Below are 24982 nucleotides of genomic sequence, written 5' to 3' on the forward strand. Positions count from 1 at the left end.
AGTTTGGTCCCTATCATGTCCTTTATTCTCTTGACGTCTCTCTGATGTCTGGTCTCAGCCCGACCCATTACAAAGCCTCAAATCTATAATGGGACACCTCAGTGTTGCTTACTCTGGTGTTGCAGAATCTTCAACTTCTTGATGTTCTGCAATGTGCCAAATCTGTCGGCCTTACTCCCATGTCTGCCCTATCTGATTTTCCTCCCAAAGTGCTGAGAGTGGCTGGATGTCACCAAGTAAATGATATTCACTTTAAAGCTCGAGAAGCACTGTCCTGTCTGTTCCCCAAAACGGTTGCTCTAAATTTTTCTCACAGTACTTAATTCTTGATTCCCCCTACAGATGACTGCATCAGTTAGGGGCCAACCAGAAACACAGAAAACACTCTAAGGATTTCAAACAGAAGGAATTTAACATAGAAAATTGGTTACCCAGGTGATGGAAGAGAGAAGAAGCCAAACCAGTGGATGAAATAACCCAAAGATTAACAATATGGCAGAAGCCATGGCCTCCTTAGGCTGCAAGGACCAGGGGAAGAGGAGACATAACTGGAGCCTGGAGGCCATGCTCACTTGGCAGGAGAAGGACCCTCAGAGAAGATGCGGCTACTGAGAGAGAAAATAAATTACCTTGCTTTCTCCCATTCTCTCACCTTCTACTCTCCCCTCAGTGACCTCACGTTAAACCTAGCCAGAAATCAGCTGACAGAGAGCCTGGGAAACCCACCCTGCCATCTAGAGAACAACAGGGGAGGGCAGAGAACATATCTGAAGGCAAAGAGGCCAAACACAGACACAGGGACCTAATTTGTTCCTGCTTCACCTACACATCCTTCCTCATGACCTCAAAACATGTCTTTAGCCATTTTTTCTTCCTTCTGTCCAATTTTAGAGACAGATGTCCTTTGATTCTTCTAAGAGAGCTAGAACCAGTATGAGTTATAACTAAAATGCCTACAAAACACAGAATTCACAGGGTAAACCCTCCCAACTCTATACGTCTCTAGAACGTGAGGGAACTATCTTTTGGAATCAGGTGACAAGGATGCTTCTAAAATCATGCTATGGGATGTGGAGAAATTGCCTGCCAAAGCCCTCTAGGAAAAATGCCTCCTGCTACGAAAAAGGTGCCAATATCTTTCTTGATTTTTATAAGTGATAATAACGGACTCACGTGTTAACTAACTACAGTCAAGCTATTTCCATTAGACAAGTCACTGACATTCAGACATACTGTGCACTTATTAAAATTAAAATCAAGAATGACCTTTCTCTCTGAGTGCTTTCTCACTGCTCTCTCCCTTTTATAGATAAGGGAATTGAGGCCAATGATATCAAAGCCTGAAATCGTTGTATCCTTCACAATGAGGAGTTGTAAACAACCTCACCAGTGAACTGATTCCTGCGAACCTTTTCCAAAATTGATTTTCTGACTTGGGAGGACTCAGCTGAAAGACCTCTTCACCTCACACCTCTTCAGAAACAGGCAGGAGAGTGCTCGTGCATCTGCCATTCCAAACTTGAAAAGCAGAGTGGAGTTGACTGACCTACTCGGTGCTCACAGAGACGCTTTGAGACCTGGATTGTATGCTCTGCTGCCTGAGGGCCTGGGTGGTGTCAGTCTGAGTCCCTGATGCACCCCCAGAGCCCAGGCTTGTGCCTGGCACCTGGTAGAAGCCCAATATTTGCTGAATAAATAAAATAACTCAAAGTCAGAAGACCTTAGTCATCGTGCATTGACTTTCAGCTTTTCGTGGAAGCTCTCTGAGTCTCAGTCCCACCATCTGTAAAATGGGCATAATAATATGAGCCCCCCCCCATTTACTTCACAGTATTATTGTTAAGATCAGATAAGATCATATTTGTGAGTTTGTTCTAGTAAAGAAAGAAATTTTTTTATAATAATCTAAATTTAAAAACTTCACACACCAATGCTTGCATACACATCTATTAAGATGCAGCCAAGCGAAATGTGTCAGCTCCTCCTCTTGAGAACGATGTCCTTTATTGGTGTGTAATAACACCCAAGGGATGGATGAATGACAGAATCAAAATCAAATGCCAGCTTTTTACAGACTCGGCCCCAACAGTGCAGCCCAAAACACCATTTTCAACTGCAAGAAATCTGAAGACATTTCATTCTTGCTTTTTATTGTTGTTGACATATACACTTTAATTTCAATGCTCATTGCAGATCCACATTTTAAAAAAGCTTTTCTTCTATTTTAGCAGAAAGAGCTATTGGTGTGAAGGACAATGCAATATCAAAATACAGCTGCTTTTCATCCATACTCGTCTAAATTAGAAACATGCTGCCCTCACGGGGGCTCTAACGACACATGCACATAAGCAACACCACGGCCTGACAGGCGGTGTGGGTTTCCACCCAGCTTCTTCACTTTACTCTGGGTCCTTATCCTCATCTGAAAAATGGGGGACTGACTTCTTTGCGACAACATTATCCAGTCTCTGTCCTTGTAGATACGGATTGACACTCTGAAAAAAATATATGGTTTGGCATTATATCTGAACATCAGACATGTCACAAAAGAGGTGAATGAGAATCATCTCTGGCCTATTGGGTTAACAAGATAGCAGTGGTACCTACCGCCTACCAAATGATTACTCCAGCGCACTAACCAATACCTCAGTGGCCTGAGAAACACTGTCTGACTGACTGATGTGTCTGATTGTGTCTTTCACACAACTGTAGAGTTCTTTATCAGATGCAATAGGGGCGGCCCCTGCCTTCTTTTGGCACAAAGATTTGGAATGAACCAGCTAATGAGCTTTCACTATTAACTTAAACGCCAAACCCCATATGAAAGAGAATTATTATTCTATGGCCTTATTTAGGTGGCAGAGAGGATCGGAAATGCATTAAATTATTTTACAAGAAGGATGTTCTCAAGAAGATGACAGAGCAGGACCAAGTGGGAATTAGCATCTGCAGGTTGGTCACAGAACATCCCGTTGCTGTGTCAACTCTTCCATGCAGGTGTTCTGCTAAAGAGGATTCATCAGCAATCCTAGCAATCATTTCCACCTCCCCTTCGTCAAAGTCAAAAGCTGAAGGAAAGAAGGAAGTTATACAGAAGGTTCCTTTATTTTTCACTCAAGACTCCATAGTCTGAAATCTCTTTCAGCTGTTGGTATTCTGCGTGAGTCAAGGTTTTTCCACTCCCTCTCTAATATATATCTATTTTTTGAGGTTTGGATTTGAACTAGTAATTGGAGCTTACAACATAGTATTTAGCAAGCAGAAAAAAATCTCAAATGTTTTGGAAGATATTTGTTTATTGAAGTTGCCTTCCAATAATTGAACAAAAGTATTAGGAAGAAGCTGTAGTTACAAATGATCAGCCATCCCGTTGCAGGCCAAGTCCCCATGAATGAATGGCAGCAATTCATAGGGGGGTCTCTCTTGCCCATGGGACACTATCTGTCTGGCTCTTTTGAAGGGTGAGCAGACATTCTCCAAAAGAGAAGGAATGGAACCTGAGTTTTGTATTTGTAAACGTCCTTCCACATTCTGACAAGTAAAAGCATGAATCACGCAAGGCCCAATTCATCCTGCAAAAATGCATCACAAACAAGCTGAGAATTACAAGGTGTGCAAACGTCCTCATATATCTGAAAAGTGACATGCCACAAAAAGACAGTACTTTGCTGGAAAGCCCTCTTTAAAATATTTAAAATAACTAAAATACTTTTTATATCAGGGGTTGTCAGCTAGAATGGCCGGGGCTACCCCAGGGAATCTTATCAGAATCTTTGGCTAAGTGGAGCAAGTTTGCACTGAAAGAGTGTATTCACTATCATAAATACTTTGTTTTTTTATTAACAATATTTATTCTGAAAATTCTAATATATTAAATAAGGATGTGAGATTTTCATGCTTTTCAAATATGAGAATAAAAAGCTGATAAACTCTTTAAATAGATAAATAGTAGATTTAGAAGCAACTAGGAATTCAATTGGATTTGAGCAAGTATAGAAATCACATAAAACCACCTGGGCTTTAGTTATAACTTTGGGGAGAATCCCTCTTGGTAAAGGACTTTCATAGCAGCAAATCCTTCTGCTCAGATCCAGAAAATGCCAAAGGGTGGAGGGGAGAGGAAGTAAATTAATGAGGAAGAAAAAGGAGTAATCCCTTGAACTTTTTTGATAAATGTTTAACTATTAGTATTGAATCCTACACTTAAGAGTAATAAGAATAATGATACATGGTTTTAATTATCTTCTGAAGACCTCCAGGAACTTGTACATTTATCTTTTTCCTTGGGTGAAAGACTTAGGTTACACAGGGAACATTATTCCCATTTCATAACTGGAAAAACCTTTGAGATTGGATCCTTGTTTTTGATGTCCTCTGGAAACCCACAGTAGATGCTGAGCTTCACTGGAGAAAGCCTTGATTGTTCACAAAAGCAAGACCGTAATTTCTTATACTGATTCATGCACTTGAGGGGACCATTAAAGTCTTCATTCAAGATGGGAACACCACGTGAGACCTGATGACGAGGGTGGCAACTTCTGTTTCCCCATCAGTCCTGAGAGGCCCATGGTTTATATGAGCATGGGTCTTTGTAGATCCCTGTGATTAGGAATAACTTGATACCTCTGGGTCAAAGTGACCCTTATTTTCATAAATTCTAAGACTTTCCTATGTGGAAGAAGTTGAGGCCAAAGTAAAATCCTTTATAATGTGTCCTAGCCAGAATTCTGAGTTTTGGAAATCAATAGTCTCATGAAAAAATGACCTAAATCGTGACCCACAGTCATTAACCAAGTCAAGGCAGAAGGAATGGTAGCCAGGAAGCTGAGACAATTAAAGCTTCATCTAAGTTATTCATTTAGGGTCAGTCATTGGTCTTATTTGGAAATGTCCTTGTTGTGTCATGGGGAGATAGTCAAGCCACCTTACTGGTAAATTATGTGTATTCTGAGCTCCTGGAATAGACTTTCTTGATGTTCTCTCAAGACCACATTGCACCCTTCGGACCCTTCCTGCCACCACCTGCCATTGGAAACTGTAACAATCGACCCAAGAAAAACCCCTAATAACCCCATTAACTCTCCTGAAGGAGATCTGTTTCCGGATATTAAAACTCTGCTTCTCACATAGAAAATTGGCTGTGGGTCTTCTGTGTTTTGCCAGGTAGCACAGGGGCTGGGAACTCTCTGCTGCAGGGGCCTGAGAATTAATGCTGAGTCCAAAAATCTACACCTCTTAAAGCACTCTCTGACTGGATTCGGCAAAACTATTCAGAATGGCCACAATTACCACTGTCCAAATTCCAAAATTTTGCCAGGATCCAGGCACTTGCTATTCCAAATAAACAGTCAGTAGCCTTGGGTAGATGGTTTGGTTTGTATATTTTAGCTAAAACGGTTACTATCTGGTAGCACGTTGCAATGTAATAACAGGATTTTAACTTTTTCCTCCATCTGATCAGGAAAAGATGGCAGGTGGCTAGACACTTCTGTCTAGTAAGGCACCAATGGGTTAGCAGAATGGACATTGATCACTTATTCAGCCTTGATGCCATAAAATGCATTGGAAACCCAAAGCAAATTTGATATTCAGCTTTACATGAGACGACATCATAGTTGCTAAATGTGGAGCACCCAGATTAAGGTCCCACCTTGGGCAGCCCTGAGATGGTTAATAACTAAGCCTGCAGTAAATTCACCAGTCAGCAAACAAACATAATAGGTCTAGTGGATTTTACATCAATCTGGCTAGGCCAAGGAAAAAGGCATGTAGGAGGAATGAGGTTTGTTCATTTTGTCTTTTGCCCCCACATTCCTTCAAAATTATTGCCTGGAGCCTGCAGTTCAGCACTTCCTTGTTCTTGTCTTGGGTTTTTTATATAATTGATGCAGATGCATGAGCAGTTGCCCTCAGTGGCCTACAGACACTGAGGAAAGACATAAGCTCATGTACTCTTCACATTCCCAAACCCATGGGAAGGATGCAAGACAAATTTCCTGAATGCAATGGAGGTGGTAGAATCACCGAAAATGGGCATTCTACTAAAAATCATGTGCTAAAGCTTGGGAAAGCCATCGCAGAAACCAAGGGCGGACTTTCTGGATGTGGCCCTTGTCACATGGGATGACTGTTCTGCCCTCTCAGAACTGCATGTGAAAGGATTCTGCTACTTTTCAACAAGTGAAGGTTACAGCTTGTCAAGTGCCCCACTCAGAAAGCTCCAGGCATCCCAGCACCACCCCAGCCAGCCACGCGTTACCCTCCGCTTCCGTCTCTGTCCTCCCTTCATCTTCTCATAGAGGAGTTTCTTGTTCTAGAGTGGGGAGAAAAGAAAACAGAAATGCGGAAGTATGGATTAAATTTGGTGAACATCTATTTTAAAAGCAATACTTGGTGTGTCCCATGGATATCTGCATACACGTATTTTGGAAACAAAACTAGATGAAAGGAATGTCGTGTCAGAAAGACAGACCACAAAAGAAAAGCTGATGGTTGTGCAGCTTTTAATAAAGTTCTCTGCAATGCCCCGAGGCACGCTAGTGTCATCAACAATCATATAAACAGGAAAATACGACAGTCTAAAACCCAAGGGGCATTGGAAACCCATCTCCTCACTTTGAATAGCTTTTGCTTAAAACAAACAATTGTATCTCATTTTACTTTGGTATCTAACTCCCTTTTTATGAGCTGTACAAATAAACTGTTCTGTAGAGTCGTGTCTGATGATTAATAACAATCCTCTATGTAAATAAACGAGACATTCTGACTTCTGCAATCTTTCCTCCTGAGGCTTCACTCAGTGCCCCCAGTCAAGACAATCGGAAAACCATTTGGTCTATAACATTTTTAATAGAGTGAACCTTTTAAAAACTGCCAAAAACTTCTTGGCAGAAGGAAAGTTATGTTGGGGGAAAAATCGGGCTCTGTTACCACAGTTTGTATAAGTGTTTCCACATATTGCTGTATTTCAAACACATAGTGGACTTAAATGAGCTCTAGAATATCAGACACATGCTCAACAGATCTCCCTTCTATTAGGATTATAGAAGACAGCACACTTAACCTGAAGGCAGGACAGGAGAAGGGGAAGGGGGTGGTTACTTGTGTTGGTCTCTTTTATTTGGTTTTTTAATCAGAAGGAGTTGATTCATCTTATTCTAAATAAAATACCCTGACACTGATTTAAAAAAAAAAAATGGAGATGACACAGTTCTGGTAAGGAACAAGTTTATGCAACACTTATATTCTTGGAGCTGTCTGGGGATAAAGATTTTTTTTTTAATGGTAGATTTGGAAATGAAAATGACAAATGCCAAGAATGAGCTTCGTAATTTTCATGTTCATTAAAGTCTACCCCACCCGCAGTCTACAATGCATACCTCTTGCCCAACCTCAACTATGCAGGGAGGCTGTGCCAGGGAGTGAAGGAGCCTCCACTGCCAAAAGGCCAGTACTGGCAGCAGCCTCTGTCTTCTGCTTACGTGGGGAAATGGTCAATTCATATTGGAAGGGAAAAAGGTGGACGTGCAGATCATTCCCTGGAAGAATGAGGATATTGCTGTGAGGCTCATTCCTGTTGTCTATGGTTGCCTTTCTGTGGATGTAACAACTCCTGACGCACAGAGAATGTTCTGGGAGTTTGTGCCAGAGCTGGGGAAGGGGGTTGGGGGTAGGGGACCAGGACAGAGACTTCTTCATAAGCATCATCGAGTTCAGCTGCCTGAGTGGGAGGGAGTGCACAGGGGCCTGAGAGCTGGCATCAATGAGTACAACAGCCAATCAGCCATGGCAGAGGTCCACTGTGCCACCAGCAGGGTAAAGGCAGCATCATTGTAGTTAATCTCCTTTAGAAGGTAGTGGAGCAGATTATACCCATAAAAGCTTTCACTCAAAAAGAAATGCAAGAGTCTGGCAAGTCTTCCTCTCAAAGATGGTCCCTGTGTTTCCCTAAGAGCTAGGGTTAGGCTTAGCAGGATGATGCTTTCCTAACCCTGCATGAAAGTATCTGTGGCATTCTCCATTAGCTCTGCTTTGTATGGATTTAAAGGCAAGGATTGGCAGCCACAGTGTGGGTAAAAGAAGTGTGCAAAATGGGCAAGAATAAACTAGCCCCCTCTCCCGACACCCATTCCTTGTAGATGGGGTGGGGAGGGGAGAGCAGTGAGCCTGTTTTCCATGTGAGTAGCAGGTTCGAGTTCATAAAAAGGGCTTTCCATTGTGCCATCAAGATTTTGGACAACTGCCCAGATCTTGGTTTCAAATTCCATTCTTAAATGGAACCAGGGAGGCTTCTTGGAGAAATGTCTGATTCCTGGGCCAGGGCAGAGAAAGCACAAGGATGAAGGAAGTTGAAATATCTAATTGGGCCAGAAAGCAAGGAAGTGCTCAAAAAATGATAGAACACATCAAAAGGAAAAAAAATCCAGCCTGCAGAGACTCCCACTGGCTAAATCTAGGACAGTTTCAACACCAAAATAAATAATAAGAGGAATCAATGAATCCATACTGATGATAAATAAACAGATGTAAAAATCAATCAATAAATAAATGGGGGAGCAGAGGAAACTCTTGCTTAGACTACAATGTCAACCAATAAATGCAGAAAGAGTAACAGAGTTAAAAAATCACCATAGTTGATTCTGGTGAGTATCATCAATGGATACTAAAACTGTTGGTTGAAAGTTTAATGGGGACAGAATATTTATACAGTCTTGCAGTATCTCCTTCCAGAGTAATTATTAATTTTAAAGGGAAGGAGGGGGGGTGGCTGACCTCTACAGTAGACAGCCTTTGGGTACAACCACCCAAAGCTGTGGGCACACATATTGTCTGAAAGGCAACCAGTCCCAGATAGGGCTTTAGAGGACCACCATACAGGACATATTATGAGCGAAGAGCCATGAAGAGGTAAGGAATTTATCCGGTTTTTAAAGAACTCCTGGAGTCAGATGGTCTGGTTCAAATCCCAGCTCTGCGGATCATCAGCTCTGTGGGGTTGGGCAGGCTATTCAAACTCCCTAAGCCTGTATTTTCTCATCCGTAAAATGAGAGTGATAGGGATGGGCAGAATGAATGAAAGAATTCATGTAAAGTATTTACCACAGTGTCTGACACAGAGTATGCGCTGAATAAATAGTACTATTTACTATCGTATTATAAAATATAATTACTATGTATTATTATTCATCTTTGTATTCCCATCACCTAACACAGGGCCTGGAAGGCATATAATGTGCATTTAATAAATGTGTCTTGATGCATTGACAAAGAGAGAGAAATGCAGGAAACAAGACAGACGTTGATATTTATAATATATGAACCATTGCTAAAGACCCAGCCGAGCTCTAGCTAATGTCAAAAACAGGGAAATATTACAGCAAATAAGGAAGCAGGGTCTTGTGTGCAGTTCTCTTCTGAAAGATAATTACTTTGTTAACTTAAAGGGTGGTTGAGCTTAAGATAAGCTCGAGACCACCATTCTGTATAAACACTGAGGAAGGCTTGTGGACTCCATCTCAGAAAAGCAAGACACACTCAATTCACACTTCCATGTGAAGATCAAGCAAATCATGTTTTACTGCTAGGTGGTAACGAGAAAATAAATGAAGGAAACTTAAGTTTAAACAAACACATAATTACAGATGATAAAAGGTGTGTAAACATTGTTCTTGGTCATTGATCTGTAATAGCTCTAACTTCTAGGCTTTAGTTCCAATGTAGACAAAGAATGGGAATGACCAGAGAAAACAAATCAGTATGTAGAGAAGGAAGCAAAGAGAATGAGGGATGGTGGTTGATCTCTTCTTACTGGAGTGCTGGGAGCGAGTGGAACTTGGTGAGAGAATTCTGCAAAGGTTTTCAACAAGAGACAAGGAAAGTTGGCAAGAAAGAAGTTTCCATCTCTCCCACTTCTTCATTTGGGCTCTCTGCCCTCACACAGACCTTTCTCATTCTCCTTCTTGCTTTCTTTTGCTCATTTCCAGCCTACCAGTTATTCGGGGCACCACCTCAGCTTACACTTCACTGCTGCCCTTTTTAGTGCCTTCAACTTCCTCGATGGCTTTTGCACAATCAGCTGTAGGAGTCCTCAGTCCTGGATCTTCCTCTACCTTTATCTTCCATCTTTCCCAGTAATTGCACCTGATGCTCATGGTATAGCTAGAACATAAAGCTGAACAATGCTAAATTGGGATCATTTTATTTTTATTCAGTTCATCTCAACTCCAAGACAAGAAGCTCATTGAAGACCATAGCATGTCTTGATGACTGTTGTATATCCAGCACCTAGCACAGCACTTGGGACGAAGCAGGCTCAACATCTTCTATTTGTTCTTTCTCGAACTTGGCCCTTGCTTCTGTTTGGCAGTAATTTTGCCCAGTGCTCCTCTGTGATCTGCTACTCTTACCCTTCCTCTCTCTGCTCCCTTCCTTCCTTCCTGTCTCCCTCTGGTCTTCCTTCCTATCTTTTTAAAATTCCCTCAGAGGAAAAGTTCATACCGTCCATTTCAGATGAATCTGACATATCTCTTCTTTCCTCCTCATGTTATATTTATGCCATATATCAATTTTAGGCAGTTTCCCAGCCCCCTTTGAAATGTTTTGGATTCTCATCATGTTGATGAGATTCACTTGAAATCACTATATTCCTAGCCTTCATAACTGGAATTACTTCCTATATTTTTTTCCTGTCTTTAGTTTCTTCTCTCTCCATTTCATCCTTCCATATGCCACCAGAATAACTTCTTTAATAGAAGACTTTCATGATTTCAGTCTCCTATTCAAGAACCTACAAATATTTGCCTATGTAATTCAACATGTTTAAACTCTACTAGTAGGCTTTAAAATGGCTCCACAAATCAATTCTCCCTAACAGAACTGCTGATGAAAAAGAAGAGAAATGGAATAATGCATATTGGAGGAAGTAAAATTAACTTAGAGGCTGTTTTTGCTTTGTGGTTTTAAGACGGGAAACGTGTGCATGTTGAAGGTAGAGAGAATCCCCTCAGTGCAATATTAAAGAAAGATAATGGAAAAATGAAAGTGGTCATTAATGTGGAGGGACAACTCTCTCTAAAACAATGTAAAAGGAAGTCTTGAAATTACAATATTCCCAGTAAAGTAAGAAGCAAGGTCAGCTGCCAGTAAGGGATCGATGGCTTTAAAGGGGCTTAGGCAGCTGGGAATATCTGCTCATTCACTCATTCATTCACTCATTACACAGATGTATTGACCACCTATTGATACATGAATTAATACTTCTCAGTATTTTTCTACTTTTATCCCATGGCTTCAGCATTTGATTACATAGACCCAACCACAGGAACATAGACATATCCCCATTTAATTGTGATCTTGTTTGACTCATTGTTCCAGCCTGTTGAGATCTTCTTGAATCCCAACTCTGTCATTCAGTGCTATCCCTTCCAACTTTGCATCATCCTTTGAGAATCTGATAAGCACATGTTCTATATTTTTTATTACAAACATTTATAAAACTGTGGAGTGGGGTGGCGCTAAGACATGCAGGATACCATGTGAAATCTCTCTCCCTATTGACATGGACTCTTTAATAAGCTCCCTTTTGGTGATGTTCTCTTGCTTAGGCTGTATCTCTCCACCTCTTTCAATAGGAGATCATGAAAGATCTCATCAAACACTTTGCTGATGTCCAAATGCACCATGCTCACTTCATTTCCCTCATCAAGCCGGCAAGTAGATGAATAATGCTGGCAAGTAGAAGAATACAATTAGATTGACAAAACTTGTCTTGAGCAAACCTATGCCAAATGGTTATGATTTCTCTTTCCAAGAGCTTATAAGCAATTTCCTTAACCAATAGTTATAGATCCTTGCCTGGTATTGACAGCAAGTTCACTGCTATACATTTGGGAATTTTTCTTCTCTTTCCATAAGGAAGAATTACTTATGTCTGTTTCGAAGCTTCAGGCATCATTTTTCCTTGGTTCTGCAGAGATCATCTCCCTCAGTCTAGAGAGAAAATTTGCAAATTTTCTCGGTATCATTCTTTTTCAGAAAAATCATCTACTTCCTATAAGAGCTGCATATAACACTGGTGAGACTTTAGGATGTGTTATGAAACAGGCTCTGGAGTAGACCAGAGTAGAAGCCTCTGGAGACTATAGCTGACGAGATCAGTTCAGGTCATTGACTTTTCGGATGGGTTGGTATATTGCATCCTAGACGTAGGAGTGAGGTTTGGAATGTAATTACTTAAAGTCCCCTCAACCAGAGATTTCTGAAAAATCAGCCTTTAAACAATTTTTCTTCTCTCTCCCCACCCATATTGCTCATCTCTGCCATCAGTACCTTAAGAGTACCAGAGTGTAATCTATGAGTAATTAAGATTGGACTTACCCACTTTCCCAAGCCTGGATAGTCATGTTCTGGATCAAAAAGGTGCTGGTGCAACTGGAATTCTCGACTGAATTCTGCTGTGTCAGGGGTGTTTTCTAGACATCCATCATCTACTGCAAACAGCAAGAGGTTTTTGAGGAATGGTCAAGGCATTTATCGTTATTCTAAGAGTTAATTTATTAAAAACAACTAGACCATTAAAAACAACTAGAGCAAGGTCAGAATCTATTCACATCAGTCACTCTAAGTCACTTTCCCTCTGGGATTTGCTCATCCCAAACTCTCACTCCTTCTCCAACCTGTGACAGAAACTGAGTTGGCTGCTCACCAAACCCACTTCCCTTTCCCCCTCAGCACACAGCTAATTTCCCAGCCTCACTTTGCAATCAGGCGGAGTCATACGCCTGAGTTGGGGCCAATGGAATGTGGGCAGAAGTGATGCATTCCACTTCTAGGCCTGTCCATAAAAACCTCCTCTATGATCCCCTCTCCCTCTCCCACCCCACTCGCTTCTGTTGTTCTGCTTGCTACATGTTGCCGACCAGGGCAACTGTGGATGTCAGGTGTAAAGATGAAAGATGGCAGTCTGGGATGCGGAACTATCCACCCCCACCACACCCTCACCCACCTCTGGCAGGACTTTACACGAGTGAGAAACAAACCCCTATTGTGTTAAGGCATTATAATTTTTTTATCTGTTAAAAGCAATTATTTCCTTAACTAATATACTTCTATTCCGCATGACTCGCTCTGTTTTCTCTGGGTGAGCTCTTTAGAAACAGTTTTAACTTCTTGATAAAAATACGTTATACAAGAACAATAACAATCACTAGAGTACTGAATGCTATGTGTTATTGTGGTAATGGGGTAAGCTTGGAGTCAGGCCAGAGCTCAGGGTTCAAATCCTAGCCCATGAGTAACAGGTGGGTTTAGTTCCTTGGAAAAGTTAATTTAGTCTCTCTAAGTCCATTTATCTGTGAGCTGGGAATAATCTAATCTTTACCTTCCAGGACAGCTGTGAGGAAAAGAGATGACCATGTATAGAGCCTCTGGCACATAATAGGTCTGCTCTATGTTTTAGTTGTCTTCCCACCATCTCTCTTTAAATGACAGTTTATATATGACTGCTCTTTGAAATAAAGCATGTCTTCCATTCAAACCCAGGAAAGGTTATCCCTCTCAGCTGTTGCTTTTACCTACACACTACCATTACTGGACACAATGCTCTGAAAATGAGTCATTTTTTCCTGTCTTTAGATAGGACTTTAAAAGTCCAAAAGGGAGGCGGGGAGGGATTCTGAATTTTATACAGGGCTGGGGGAGGAAAGAGAGTCCCTTTTCAAAGGGATAATGAGGCATCAAAGTCAATGCTAGAAGGAGTCTAATCATCAAGGGGATGATTCTAAGGAATCATCCAGGTAGGCTAGTCTCTCGAGACTGCTCTGAAGCCTTCCAGCAGCTTTAAGCATCCACCCCCTCTGCTCTTAGCAGCGTGCAGCTCTTGTGGAAGTCATTAGCATTCTGAATGAAGCCCTAATGTGGCTCTCCACTTTTCACTGAACTATTTATCTAACTACTTCATCTATGGCAATTACCATGTAGGAAAGGGATGGCAACTCAAGAGAGTTCAGGCAGCCTGTGTATGGCAGCTTTACAATCTTCTCCTAATTGTTCTCAAGTACCTCTGAGTGGGCCCAGACTGAGATGGAGAGATAAAGCCTTGCTCTGGGAACTGAAGGTATCTCAGGGCCTGAAAACAGTGCCCTGGAATTCACATCCTCTCCCTGAGGATGGACTCTGAGTTCTGTTGCTCTACCCAGGGTGAGTGGGCCATGATTCAGAGGACAGCATGGTGCAGGAGGGGAAGGCAAGGTTTCATTCTCGGATTGCTCAACTGTGTGGTATCATGATAGTGAGGCAGATAGCAAACAATTTCTTACAAATAATGGCTATATTTAGCTAGTGATTTCCTTTTTATAATGCAAATTATGGTAGAGCAAAGAATGAGAAATACTTTTGCTTAGCAGAAAGACAGCAAAGGAAATGGCAGACAATCTGTGACAAGAAGGCGTCTGGGAGTTGTAATTTTATCCAACTCTATCAGTTTATTGCTCTCATCTCAGAGCTCCTAAGTACACAAAAGGAGTGCTTGATTACATAGATCCATATTTTTCTCTGTTCAGGACAACCTAGAACTACATTTTATGTTTTTTTTTTTTTTCTGAGGAAGACTGGCTCTGAGCTAACATCTATTGCCAATCCTCTTCTTTTTGCTGAGGAAGATTGTCGCTGAGCTAACATCTGTGCCCATCCTTTTCCATTTTGTATGTGGGACGCCACCACAGTATGGCTTGACAAGTGGTTGTGTTGGTCCATGCCTGGGATCTGAACCTGCGAACCTTGGGCCACCGAAGTGGAGCACGCGAACTTAACCACTACGCCACCGGGCCGGCCCCTACATTGTATGTTTTTTAAAGCACTATATCTTCATTTTACAGATGAAGAAACTGAGGCCCGGGGAAATAAACTGACATACTGTAGTTAAGACTAGAAGTCATATCTCTTGGCTCAAACTCTGGCACTCTTTCCATTCACCAACGCATTTGTTCTCAAACTTTAGTAGCATCAGAAGCATATGGAAGGCAGGTTAGAATGCAGATTTCTGGGTCCTACCCCCGGAGTTTCTGATTTAATAGGTCTGGGGTAGGGCCTGAAAACTGGCATTTCCAGCAAGTTTCCAGGTAATGCTGATGCTGCTGGTCCTAGAACCACACTTTAAGAAATACTCTACTCTATTATAGCTAATCAATGTAACCAAATCCCCATGGAGACTGCTGCTCTTCAAACTCTGAACTGGTCTTTCTTCCTACCCACCCCAAACCCTACAAGCAAGTAAAATGTGGCTGAAGTGGTTGGCTCTGAGCTGTGAATCAGGTTTTCCTGCAGTCCTAGGCCAGCATCCCCACATTGGCTTGGCCACATCCAACTACTATGGCTGTTCCCTCCCAGGATGGAGGGTCTGTGCCTCATGGAAAACAGAGACCTCATCCTAAAGGAAAGGAGGAATATCTTTCAGAGAAAGCCTCCTTCAGAGAGAGCCTGCATTGTGTTTAAGAAAAGCTGAGGGGCCAATACTGTCTCAATTTTCAGAGCAAGGCAATATGTCATGGTGGTTGAGCACACGGTCCTTAATCAGGTAGACCTGCATCTGAGGTTGGCTCAGCTACTTATTACAGAGATAACCTTGGGCTTACTCTCTAAGCATCAGTTTCCATAAAGTAGGGATAATAAGCACTAACTTTTATTATTATTAGGCTTGAGTAAAAAGACTACTTTGGTGCTAGAAGTTAGCCCAAGCCCAATGTGAGAACTGCATTATTTGTTAGTGGCAAAGCTAATTACAATCAGGATGCCATTTAATGAGCCCTTACTCTATGCCAGGTGCTGGGCCAAGGGCTTCACATGGATAATTTCATTTAATTCCCAAAGCAACCCCATTTTGCAAATGAGGAAACTGAAGTGCAAAGCAGTTAATTAACTTGTTCAAGGTCGCATATCTGAACGTTGGTTTTGAATTCAGGTAGCCTGAGTCTAGAGCCACTGCTCTTAACCACCAAGGTCAGCTGCTCAAAGCCTGACCTAAGGGTAGCCCACTCACCATTCATTCTCTCTGGCATTAGGGGTGGGAGAGTGGAAGAGCTACAGGAGTAGCAACGAATGTTTCAACCTTCTTCCTAAGCCAACTTCTTCCCTTACTGGACCCCTTCTCTCTCACGCCACCTTCTGGCCCCCGAAGAAATATTTCAGGATAGACACTAACTTGATGAGATCTGGTTCAAATGTTGATTGTCAAGAGAAGTAAGGAAAACAGATGGCCATGGACAATCCACAAACTAAATAGTAAGTTCCAAAGACATTAAAAATGGGCAGCAATTGTATCACAGAAGAGGCAAAAAAAGAAAATCTTTCTCCCTTTTCATTAAAAGAGTAGCAAGTGCAGAAAAGAGGATCGAATCCCAAAGAGGGAGAGAGACAGAAAGTCAAGCCTCAGCAAGGGAGGCCTATGTGGGTGCATCGGAACACCAGAACTCACCAAGGGTTCTTGAATAAACTTCTCTTTCCAATCTACTTACAAATACATAGGGTCTCATCAGACTGGAAATACTGTTTCTCAGAATATTTGTAGCCAATATTAGAATTTTTAATTTCTTCGCAAAGCCCCTAGCTCCCATGGGAACCCAAGGGCATGTCCATTACCTGTTTTTCCAACGGGACAGGGATTTGGAGGGTCTGGGTAGCCCTGATCTTCACTGAAGTCCTTTGGAATGTTGTCACCAGTCAACTCTGCCACGATGTTTGGGATGTTGCCAAAAGGACCCAAGTGCTGCAGACCTTCATGCGCGCCACCTGCCAGGGAAGCAGAAGTCGCTCGTTTCAGTCCATTTCAACTATTTATTTATTTAAAGAAAAATATTTATCCAGGCATGCCATACAGGCATAGCACTGTGCTCTATGCTGCAGGAAAGAAAAAGAAATCAACCAATTCCTGCCCTCTAGGGGTTTAAAAATTTAGTTGTGGAAACAGACACATACTGCACATCTATCATTTCCACATAAGGCACACTATATACGTGCTATAATAGACACGTTAACATGGCATATGGGAGCATAGTAAAGGGAGAGTGTCCTTTGGCTGATAGGATGGAGAGGGCTTCTTGGACGAGCTGGAACTTGAGTGGCACCGACACAGATGGTAGGGCTTTGGAAGCTGGCCATGGAGCTTGGGGGTGAGGGGAGGGAAGCGGGGGGGTGAGAAGGGAGGCAATTGGTATCCAGGTATGAGAACAGGCAGAATGACAATACATAACCCAAAAAAGGTAGATAAAGAAAAAAGTCACTATCCTCCTTCCATTCTAGATCAGCCACTTAAAATTTGGCATATTTACTTCAATCTTTGCTCTTCTGCATGTCTTTTTACATACAAGTGTTTATTCATTTTTCACTTAATATTAAACACAAGCATCTTCCCATGTGGCTGCATGGTCTCTATTCCCATAAATATAAATGGCTATGCAGATCTCTACCCAGAGGCTCTACTACAACATATTAATCATTCCCTTGCTGTAGGACATTTGATGTTTCCCAATTTACTCTTCGGCATTTAATTATTTCCATATTTTGGATTAATTTTCCTCAGGATAGATTCCCAGAAGTCAAATTACTGGGTCAAAGACTATAAAAATTTTTATGGCTCTTTATATTATATTGCAAAACTGTTTTCCAAAAAGGAGGTACTGATTTATAAAATATCATCAACAAAATATGAGAATACCATTTTACAACATCCTTACCAGCATTGGGTTTTATAAAAATAAATGTTTATGTTTTCCTTGCTAATTTAAAAGGCTTTTAGAAAAATTACTGTTTTATTTTGAATGTCTGATTACCAGGTCAGTCAAATATTTTTCCAAGTGTTTATTTACTAGTTCTAATTTCTTTTTTGTGAGTTGTCTGTTTATGCTCTTAGAATTTTATCAATCAAATCTTATCAATTTATACGAGCATTTTACATAATGAAGATACCAGGCCTTTGGCTGTCGCATTTCCTGCACACAATTTCCCAGGTTGTCTTACTATGAATTCTGGATAATTATTATAATATTTTGCTAACATAATTTTTTAATATTTATGTAGTCAATTTGTTGCTATTATTCTTCTTTGTGATTTCATCTCATCCTTCTAAACTTACAAAATTGTTGCCCCTTTAGGAGTACTACCAACATTTAGGTATTTCTTTTTATTTTTCTATTTTTAAAATTAACGTTTTAATCCATATGCTACATGTTTTAGTGAATGTAAAATAGTTACCCAATTATCCCATCGGCATTTCTTAAGTAATTCTGTCCTTCTCCACTTACTTCATTCCTCCAACAAATATTTAAGTGCCCTTTACATCCCCAAACCCGCTCTGAGTACCAACACACAGCAGTGAATAAGAACAACTTACATTGTGTAACTTGCTTTACTTACATATCCAAATGCATGTCAATTTCTGGACCTGTTCTTTTCTTGCAGCGTTACTATCCTGTAAAGTCCAGGAATCCTACTTTTCTAGCACTACAGCAGATCATTTCTTAGAATGAATTCCTATTTATTAACTTTATTGGGACACAAAGGCCCCATATTCCCAGCCGCCTTAATGTAGGATTGCCCTGTACACAGACCTATGCACGAAAGGCCAAATCCAAATCAAAAGGTCCCTTGGTATGCATGAAAATAGAACTAAAATCAGGCTACAATGACTTGACACTTCCACCTCCACGAGAGAGATGGTCTTGCCATAGGTCATATTGTTCAAGTGCAGCTGGAGGAGGCTCCCTTCTCCCCTGGATGAGCACTGCCAAGGTGTGCCTTCTGACACTGGGGTTTTATTGCTTTTTGGGTAGAACCAGCTCCCCTTTGCTTAGACACATTTTTTTCCTTTGGAAATACTAATATATTCATTAGGTTCATGGCTAGATCTTAGTGTCCTGAGAATCATATTGTCTCTTTGAAGGGACTTTGCATCAGTCTTAATTTATGTTTGATTAAAGTTTATCTTTAAAAGGATAATCTTATCCCCATTAATTTCAAATTCCTCTAGCCCTCAAATACAGACACCACCAAGTGGCTCAGTTGTTTATTTATCTTTATATTATATTTCATTGTTTTGTGATGAGAGCGAGCAGCCTGCAAAATTTCTGCATTAAAAAAAGTATTGTTTTGGTAAATTTTCCATGTGAATATTTAAAATAAGATGTATTTTTATATAACCCATAAACATCTAAATATAGCCAAATATTCAATATTCTTAATTATATTCTTTCATGTCCTTATTCATATTTTATCTGTTTCATCTATCATAATCCGATGGCTATATGTTAAAATCTATTACTACCAATGAGTGATTATCAATCTCTTTTATTTCTTACTGTTTTTGCTTTAGCATTTTGAGGCTAGGCTAGTTGGCATATCCAAGACTATAAATTCTTCATTTTCATTGTGTCGTTAATTGGCTGTTCAGTAAAAAATTAATTGAGAAATCATACTTTGATTCCTATTTCTTCTTTTACATTGCCACTCCCATTCTGTTGTTTGTGTTTGGTAAATCTTCAACCATCCTTTTATTTTTAACCTGTCTGTATCTTTCTGATGGTTTGTCCAACTCATACTACACCTTCAGAGACATTCTGAAGATTCATATTTATTATCCCACATTAACCCAAGACCTGCAAAAGGTGAACAGACAGATCAGAACACTCGGTATTGATATATTGGAAGCTTTGTACAATCTTGGCACTACGGCCCCCACTGTGCTTTCTCTAGGGCATGCTTTCTGGTGTGTCAATATACGTCTCAGCTTTTGAAAGCACCCTAGCCCTAAGTGCCAGGAATTATCCAACTTGGCTTCAGGGAGACTGCAGGTCTTAATGCTCCGTTAGTAATCAATGAAGGAAGCAAACACAGTTTCCTTTATGGAAGGCCTGCCAAGGCTCTGTTTACCTCCGTGCACCAGCGCCGTTAACATGAAGGCAGCACTTGTTAGGAAGCAACAGATGTTTAGCACCAGGCAGATACGTTATAACACTGGCTCTTTTATTTTTTATGTACATATTTAAATTTATTATAAATTCTACTGATAGAAAAGATACGTAGCACGTAATTTTCAAGCACATAATATTAAAATATTCAGCACTCTTTGTTGTAAATTCCGTATAGCCCATTGATTCTCACAGGATACTTTCATTGATTTTTGCTTAACTCTTCAGTCCGTGGCCAACCTATGGTTATCATTGATGATAATGTGGTTTCACCACAAACCTTGGTTGGTATTTTCATTTATCTTAACAATGAAAATGAAACAATGAAGATACATGCTAGAATTTACATGCTTGACAATCATGCGAGTGATTTGTTGAATTGGGAAATAGTTTTTGAATACCAGAGGACTATTTCCTCAGATTTTTTGGTGCTATTTACAGTGTCATAGCTATAGACATGAATACTTTTAAGTTAAACCTTCACTATGTATAATCTGCATTTTCTCCATCATTTCCTTAAGTCTGGATAATCAACAAAACAGTAAATCAAACCCTGATTTGTAGCATTAGCTGATTTCCATGGCTGACTTCAAGTTTCCAATGTGACCTCACTGTACAGGGGATTGGAAATGGATGCTCAGTAGCACACCACTATATAGAATTTCCAACATACAGATATAACAGGCGTAAATAACCTCCAAAGCACAAATAATAGTAAAATGTAGTAACATAATTAGCAAGTGATGAGTTTTAAGTATTGATTGCTTTCATTTTTAATACAATTTATTTAATTGTAAATTACTATAATTTAGTTTTTATTAATGACTGTGTTGAAGAACTCTCTCAGAAAATCCCCGAAAATTTAAAAGTTGGCTTTCACAAGCGGTACAGCTGGTTCCAGCACACCACAGCACACAAGGCTGTTGTTGGGTGAACATTCCTTCCCCTAACACTGGCTCTTTTAAAACTACATTGAATGACATCAAATCAAGAAACACTCACTGGGGTAGGAACTGTGGGAGGTACATGGAAATAAAAATGCTATCTTTGCTCTTGGAAGCTTGAATTTTATAGACAAGAAAAGTAACCACATATGGAAGATAATCTGAAAATGATATAGTTGAGTATGCAACCAAATGCTAGTTATCTGGTTCATTATAACGTTCAGATTATGCTGATCTATATTTTCTGAAGCCAAGTCAACCAAAACGTTCTGATGCTTAGGATGCTATTTGGTCCATTTGTCCCAGTCCCAAGCAAACACATATTTTTAAATCATTAATTATTCAGTCAGTTTAAAAAATATGTATTGAGCACGTACTACATATCAAGACCTGGACTAAATGCAAGAGCGTCAAAGACGAACCAGATAAATGTGGGCTCTGCTCTCATAGAGTTTGCTGTTTATAGGGGATACACAAAGAAACACACTTAAAATGCAGAGTTGTGATGCACTGGTGATGTAACTGGGATACAATGAGATGTCACAGGTGTATTTGTTGTTAGTACCGTCAAGTTGATTCTGACTCCTTATGACCCTGTGTACAGGTGACCCTGTGTACAGCAAAGTGGAACCCTGCTTGGTCCTTTGTGCCATCTTCTCACCTTCCGGCACTATATCAGACAATGATCTGCTGCTATTCATAGGGTTTTCATGGCCAATTATTTCAGAAGTAGGTGGCCAGGTCCTTCTTCCTAGTCTGTCTAGTCTGGAAGCTCCACTGAAACCTGTCCACACCCTGCTAGTATTTGAAATATCCGTGGCATAGATTTCAGCATCAAGCAACACACAGCTGCCACAGTATGACCACCGACAGATAGGTGGTGTGGTTCCTTGACCGGGAAATGGACCCAGGCCATGGCGGTGAGAGCACCAGATCTTAACCACTAGACCACCAGGGCTGGCTTCACAGGTGTATAGAGGAGAAATATTTAACCCAGATCTAGGACATGGAGGACTTCCTGCAGGAAGCAACCTACCAATGATTATGTTAGGTGCTGTAGAAGATGTAAATGTGAAAGAAACGGTTTCTGCTCTCTAGTTGGTTCTCCATTCTAGCTGATTATTCAAGACTAACACAATAAACCAGTGGTATGTGATAAGATATAATACATCATGGTATAGACTATAAATGATGTAGAAATTCAGGAAACAGTGAACCTGCCAGGGAAGCTTCCATGGAAGAGGTGACACTTGAGCTGAATCATTAAAGACAGGATCCATCCTTACACATGGCAAAGGAAAAACCCCAAGTGAGGGCACAGAGGTGGGTGTGAGCATGGGATGTTTGAGCATCAGGGATGAGCACTGTTGGGGAAGGTAGGAGCTGGATCAGAGGGGAGAAGGCCAACGCCCAACAGAAATATGAATCAATAGAGTAATAAGTAGCAACCAAAGCTTTCTGGGAGGGAAAGCAATGTAATAATTGGACGTGATGTAGCACATTAATTTAGCAACAGTTTAAAACCCTTGTTCCAACATAGGGGTGCATATCAGAATCACTTGTGGAGTTTCAAAAAAAATTCCAATGCCCCCTACCCCAGATCCACTGTATCCAAGCGTCTTCTGAAGAGCACTGTACAAAGGTAGAGTGGAGGGAAGTTAAGAAGGTCTACTATAAGGCTATTGCTGAAACTTAGGGGAGAAGCAAAAAGGATTGGGGTTAGGGTGGCCACAATATAAGTAGAAATAAGAGAGATTTCAAACAGCGCACAAGGGAGAGATGAGTCAAGAGCCATGAGGTTTCCAAAATCTAGAGGCCCCCTGATTTGGGAAAATATCATTGGTAAAGATAGGATCTTTCACTACAGCTTTAAAATTATTTCAGGCAATTAATTCATTCTATCCTGTGATGATGCTTTATTTATCTGTTTCCATTACAGCCGTAGCACTCCACAAATGTCTCTAGAATAAATAGAAAAGATTTAATTCTTTCCAAATAAGTTTTAAGCCCAGTTTTGTTGATATAAACTTTGCTTTATATAATAAGATTGGTACCATGCAGTTATTTTTTTCAAATCATTGGTAGGTTTTCTTTGCATTGTTATGGCAATAAAGTGCCAGTCAGTTGTTATTAATGTTCAGAGGCAACGGAGGGCAGGGAGTGAGGAAGAAGGGGAAGGGGACCTGGGTTGGTCTGATCCAGGCCAGGGCCCTTAAATCTCCTTGGCCAGTGCTGGAACCCTCCACAAAAATCTGCCAAGGCTCTTTTCTGCATTTTGGGGAATTTCTCCAACAGCTTTCAGCGTTTCCATTCCCTGTTTTGTGCCCGGATTCTCCCTCTTCTGCATGTCTAAGGTGGCAATTCAGATGGGCAGTTGATCATGCTGGTTTCAGTTGCCTATCTGGTCAACCTCAGCTCTGTGCTTTGCCATGCATAGATTTGTCTACTTTCAACGTGGCAACTCCCAGCAAGAGCAAGACTCCTGAGGACCACCAGCCAGGGTCTAGCACCTCTAATACTTGCTTCTCCAGAAAAGGATACTAACTTTTCTGGTTAATTAAAAATTCCTTTTGGTTTCAAATCCATTTTCCTGCCTTAGTGATTTTGAAGATCACTTGCCAGTATCTAGTAAACGAAAATATAAAAATTGAATGTCTACTGACTCCCCAAATTTTACCTGGCTCTGAACAGTCATGAGTTTTTTGTTGTATTGGTTGGGGTTTTAGTTGTTCAGCTGTAGAGTAAATGAGTAAATCTCTGGTATCACACCTTACCTTCATGTCATTTGATTCCCCCAAATGTAGTGCATAAAAAACAAGATCTGAGTGAACTGAGGTTTCCAATTATAGTGACATCTCACTTATCTTTTTACTTGAGAATGTGATTTTCCATATAGTATCCAGATCACTGAAGCATCCTCTTTAACATCAATATTCATTTATTTAACCATTTTAAAGGACAAATGTTACTATGAATTTTAGGTAAATACTTTAAACAGCAGCTTTGGAATATGGCTTTATCTCTTATTGATAATCTGGGACTATTATTGGCACCATCAATGACTATACAGTATTGCAGCAGTGTGTCCTCAGGGTATTAGAGTGTGTGCAGTGATTAACTATACTCCACGGGCCCAGGTGCTACGGCTTTCAAAGTTCTTTGTTTCTTCCCTCCTTGTAATCTATTAATCCCAGTCACCCCAATCCTTTCCATAACGAAGTACAGTACCCAAATGAATAAATAGAGTGTGCCCAGGTCCTGCAAGTCCTGTCTTCTATGTTGCTTTACTGCACGTGTGAATCACGTGGGGACCTCACGGAAACGCAGATTCTGCGTCACCAGGTGAGGGGAGGGGCCTGAGACTCTGCATTTCCAACAAGCTCCCAGGTGATGTTGATGCTGTTGGTCCACAAACTACACTTTCAGTAGCAAGGGGCTGGAAAATGACAGAGCCAGACTTATTCAAATGATATATACAATAAGGTTAAATTAGCTCCGAGAGAGGCCGTGGGGTGATGATATTGGTTTATGGAGTTTGTAACATCCAGTGTGGAGCTGAGAGGCTTTTTTTTTTTTTTGGTGAGGAAGATTGGCCCTGAGCTAACATCTGTGGCAATCTTCCTCTCTTTTGTGTATGGGACGCTGCCACAGCCTGGCTTGATGAGCAGTGTGTAGGTCCACGCCTAGGATGCGAACCTACGAACGCCGGGCCACCAAAGCGGAATGTGCACGAACTTAACCACTGTGCCACCAGGCCGGCCCCTGAGAGGCTGTTTTCAAGTCACCTGGAGTTTCAGATAGGGAGCTGCAGCTACAGTTGAAGTCCTTTTATTTAAGGTTTTATTCTAATTATAGAGGCATTCCCTCACATTTCACAACAAAAGGATCCTGCAGAACCCTTTCTCATTCAACCCAGTTCTGTGGGAACTGGAGGTAAATACCTCCCTCATGAAGGTCAATCCTCACAATACAGCGTGTCCTTGGAGCTGACGGCTCCGAGCCCGTCCTGGCCTGGGCTGGTGGGGGCAGTCTTGATAGAAGTCAAAGTTGGTCAGAAATGAAGAAAATAAATGGAGGCCTGCA

At 40.9% G+C, this 24982-nt stretch overlaps 1 protein-coding gene across 3 annotated transcripts in view; it reads right to left on the bottom strand.

The window, feature by feature from the left end:
* Window positions 1–2125: 2125 nt before the first annotated feature.
* The window catches only part of SCG5 (secretogranin V), a 54334-nt gene continuing 31477 nt past the window's right edge, over window positions 2126–24982 (bottom strand). Inside the window, exons 3-6 of one of the 3 annotated variants that reach the window (XM_014780549.2) lie at window positions 16633–16782; window positions 12376–12485; window positions 6260–6313; window positions 2126–2495 (exon numbers count right to left, since the gene is read on the bottom strand). In XM_014780549.2, coding sequence (XP_014636035.1) covers window positions 2400–2495; window positions 6260–6313; window positions 12376–12485; window positions 16633–16782 — 410 coding nt within the window. In that variant the 3' untranslated portion in view covers window positions 2126–2399. Of the gene's footprint in view, window positions 2496–3267; window positions 3573–6259; window positions 6314–12375; window positions 12489–16632; window positions 16783–24982 lie in introns of those variants that run through there. The other 2 variants (XM_004421379.3, XM_087424730.1) reach the window with 2 other exon arrangements.

This window comes from Ceratotherium simum, chromosome 3 (genome assembly GCF_057802395.1).
Source record: "Ceratotherium simum simum isolate JZ-2026a chromosome 3, ASM5780239v1, whole genome shotgun sequence".
Classification (NCBI taxonomy): domain Eukaryota; kingdom Metazoa; phylum Chordata; class Mammalia; order Perissodactyla; family Rhinocerotidae; genus Ceratotherium; species Ceratotherium simum.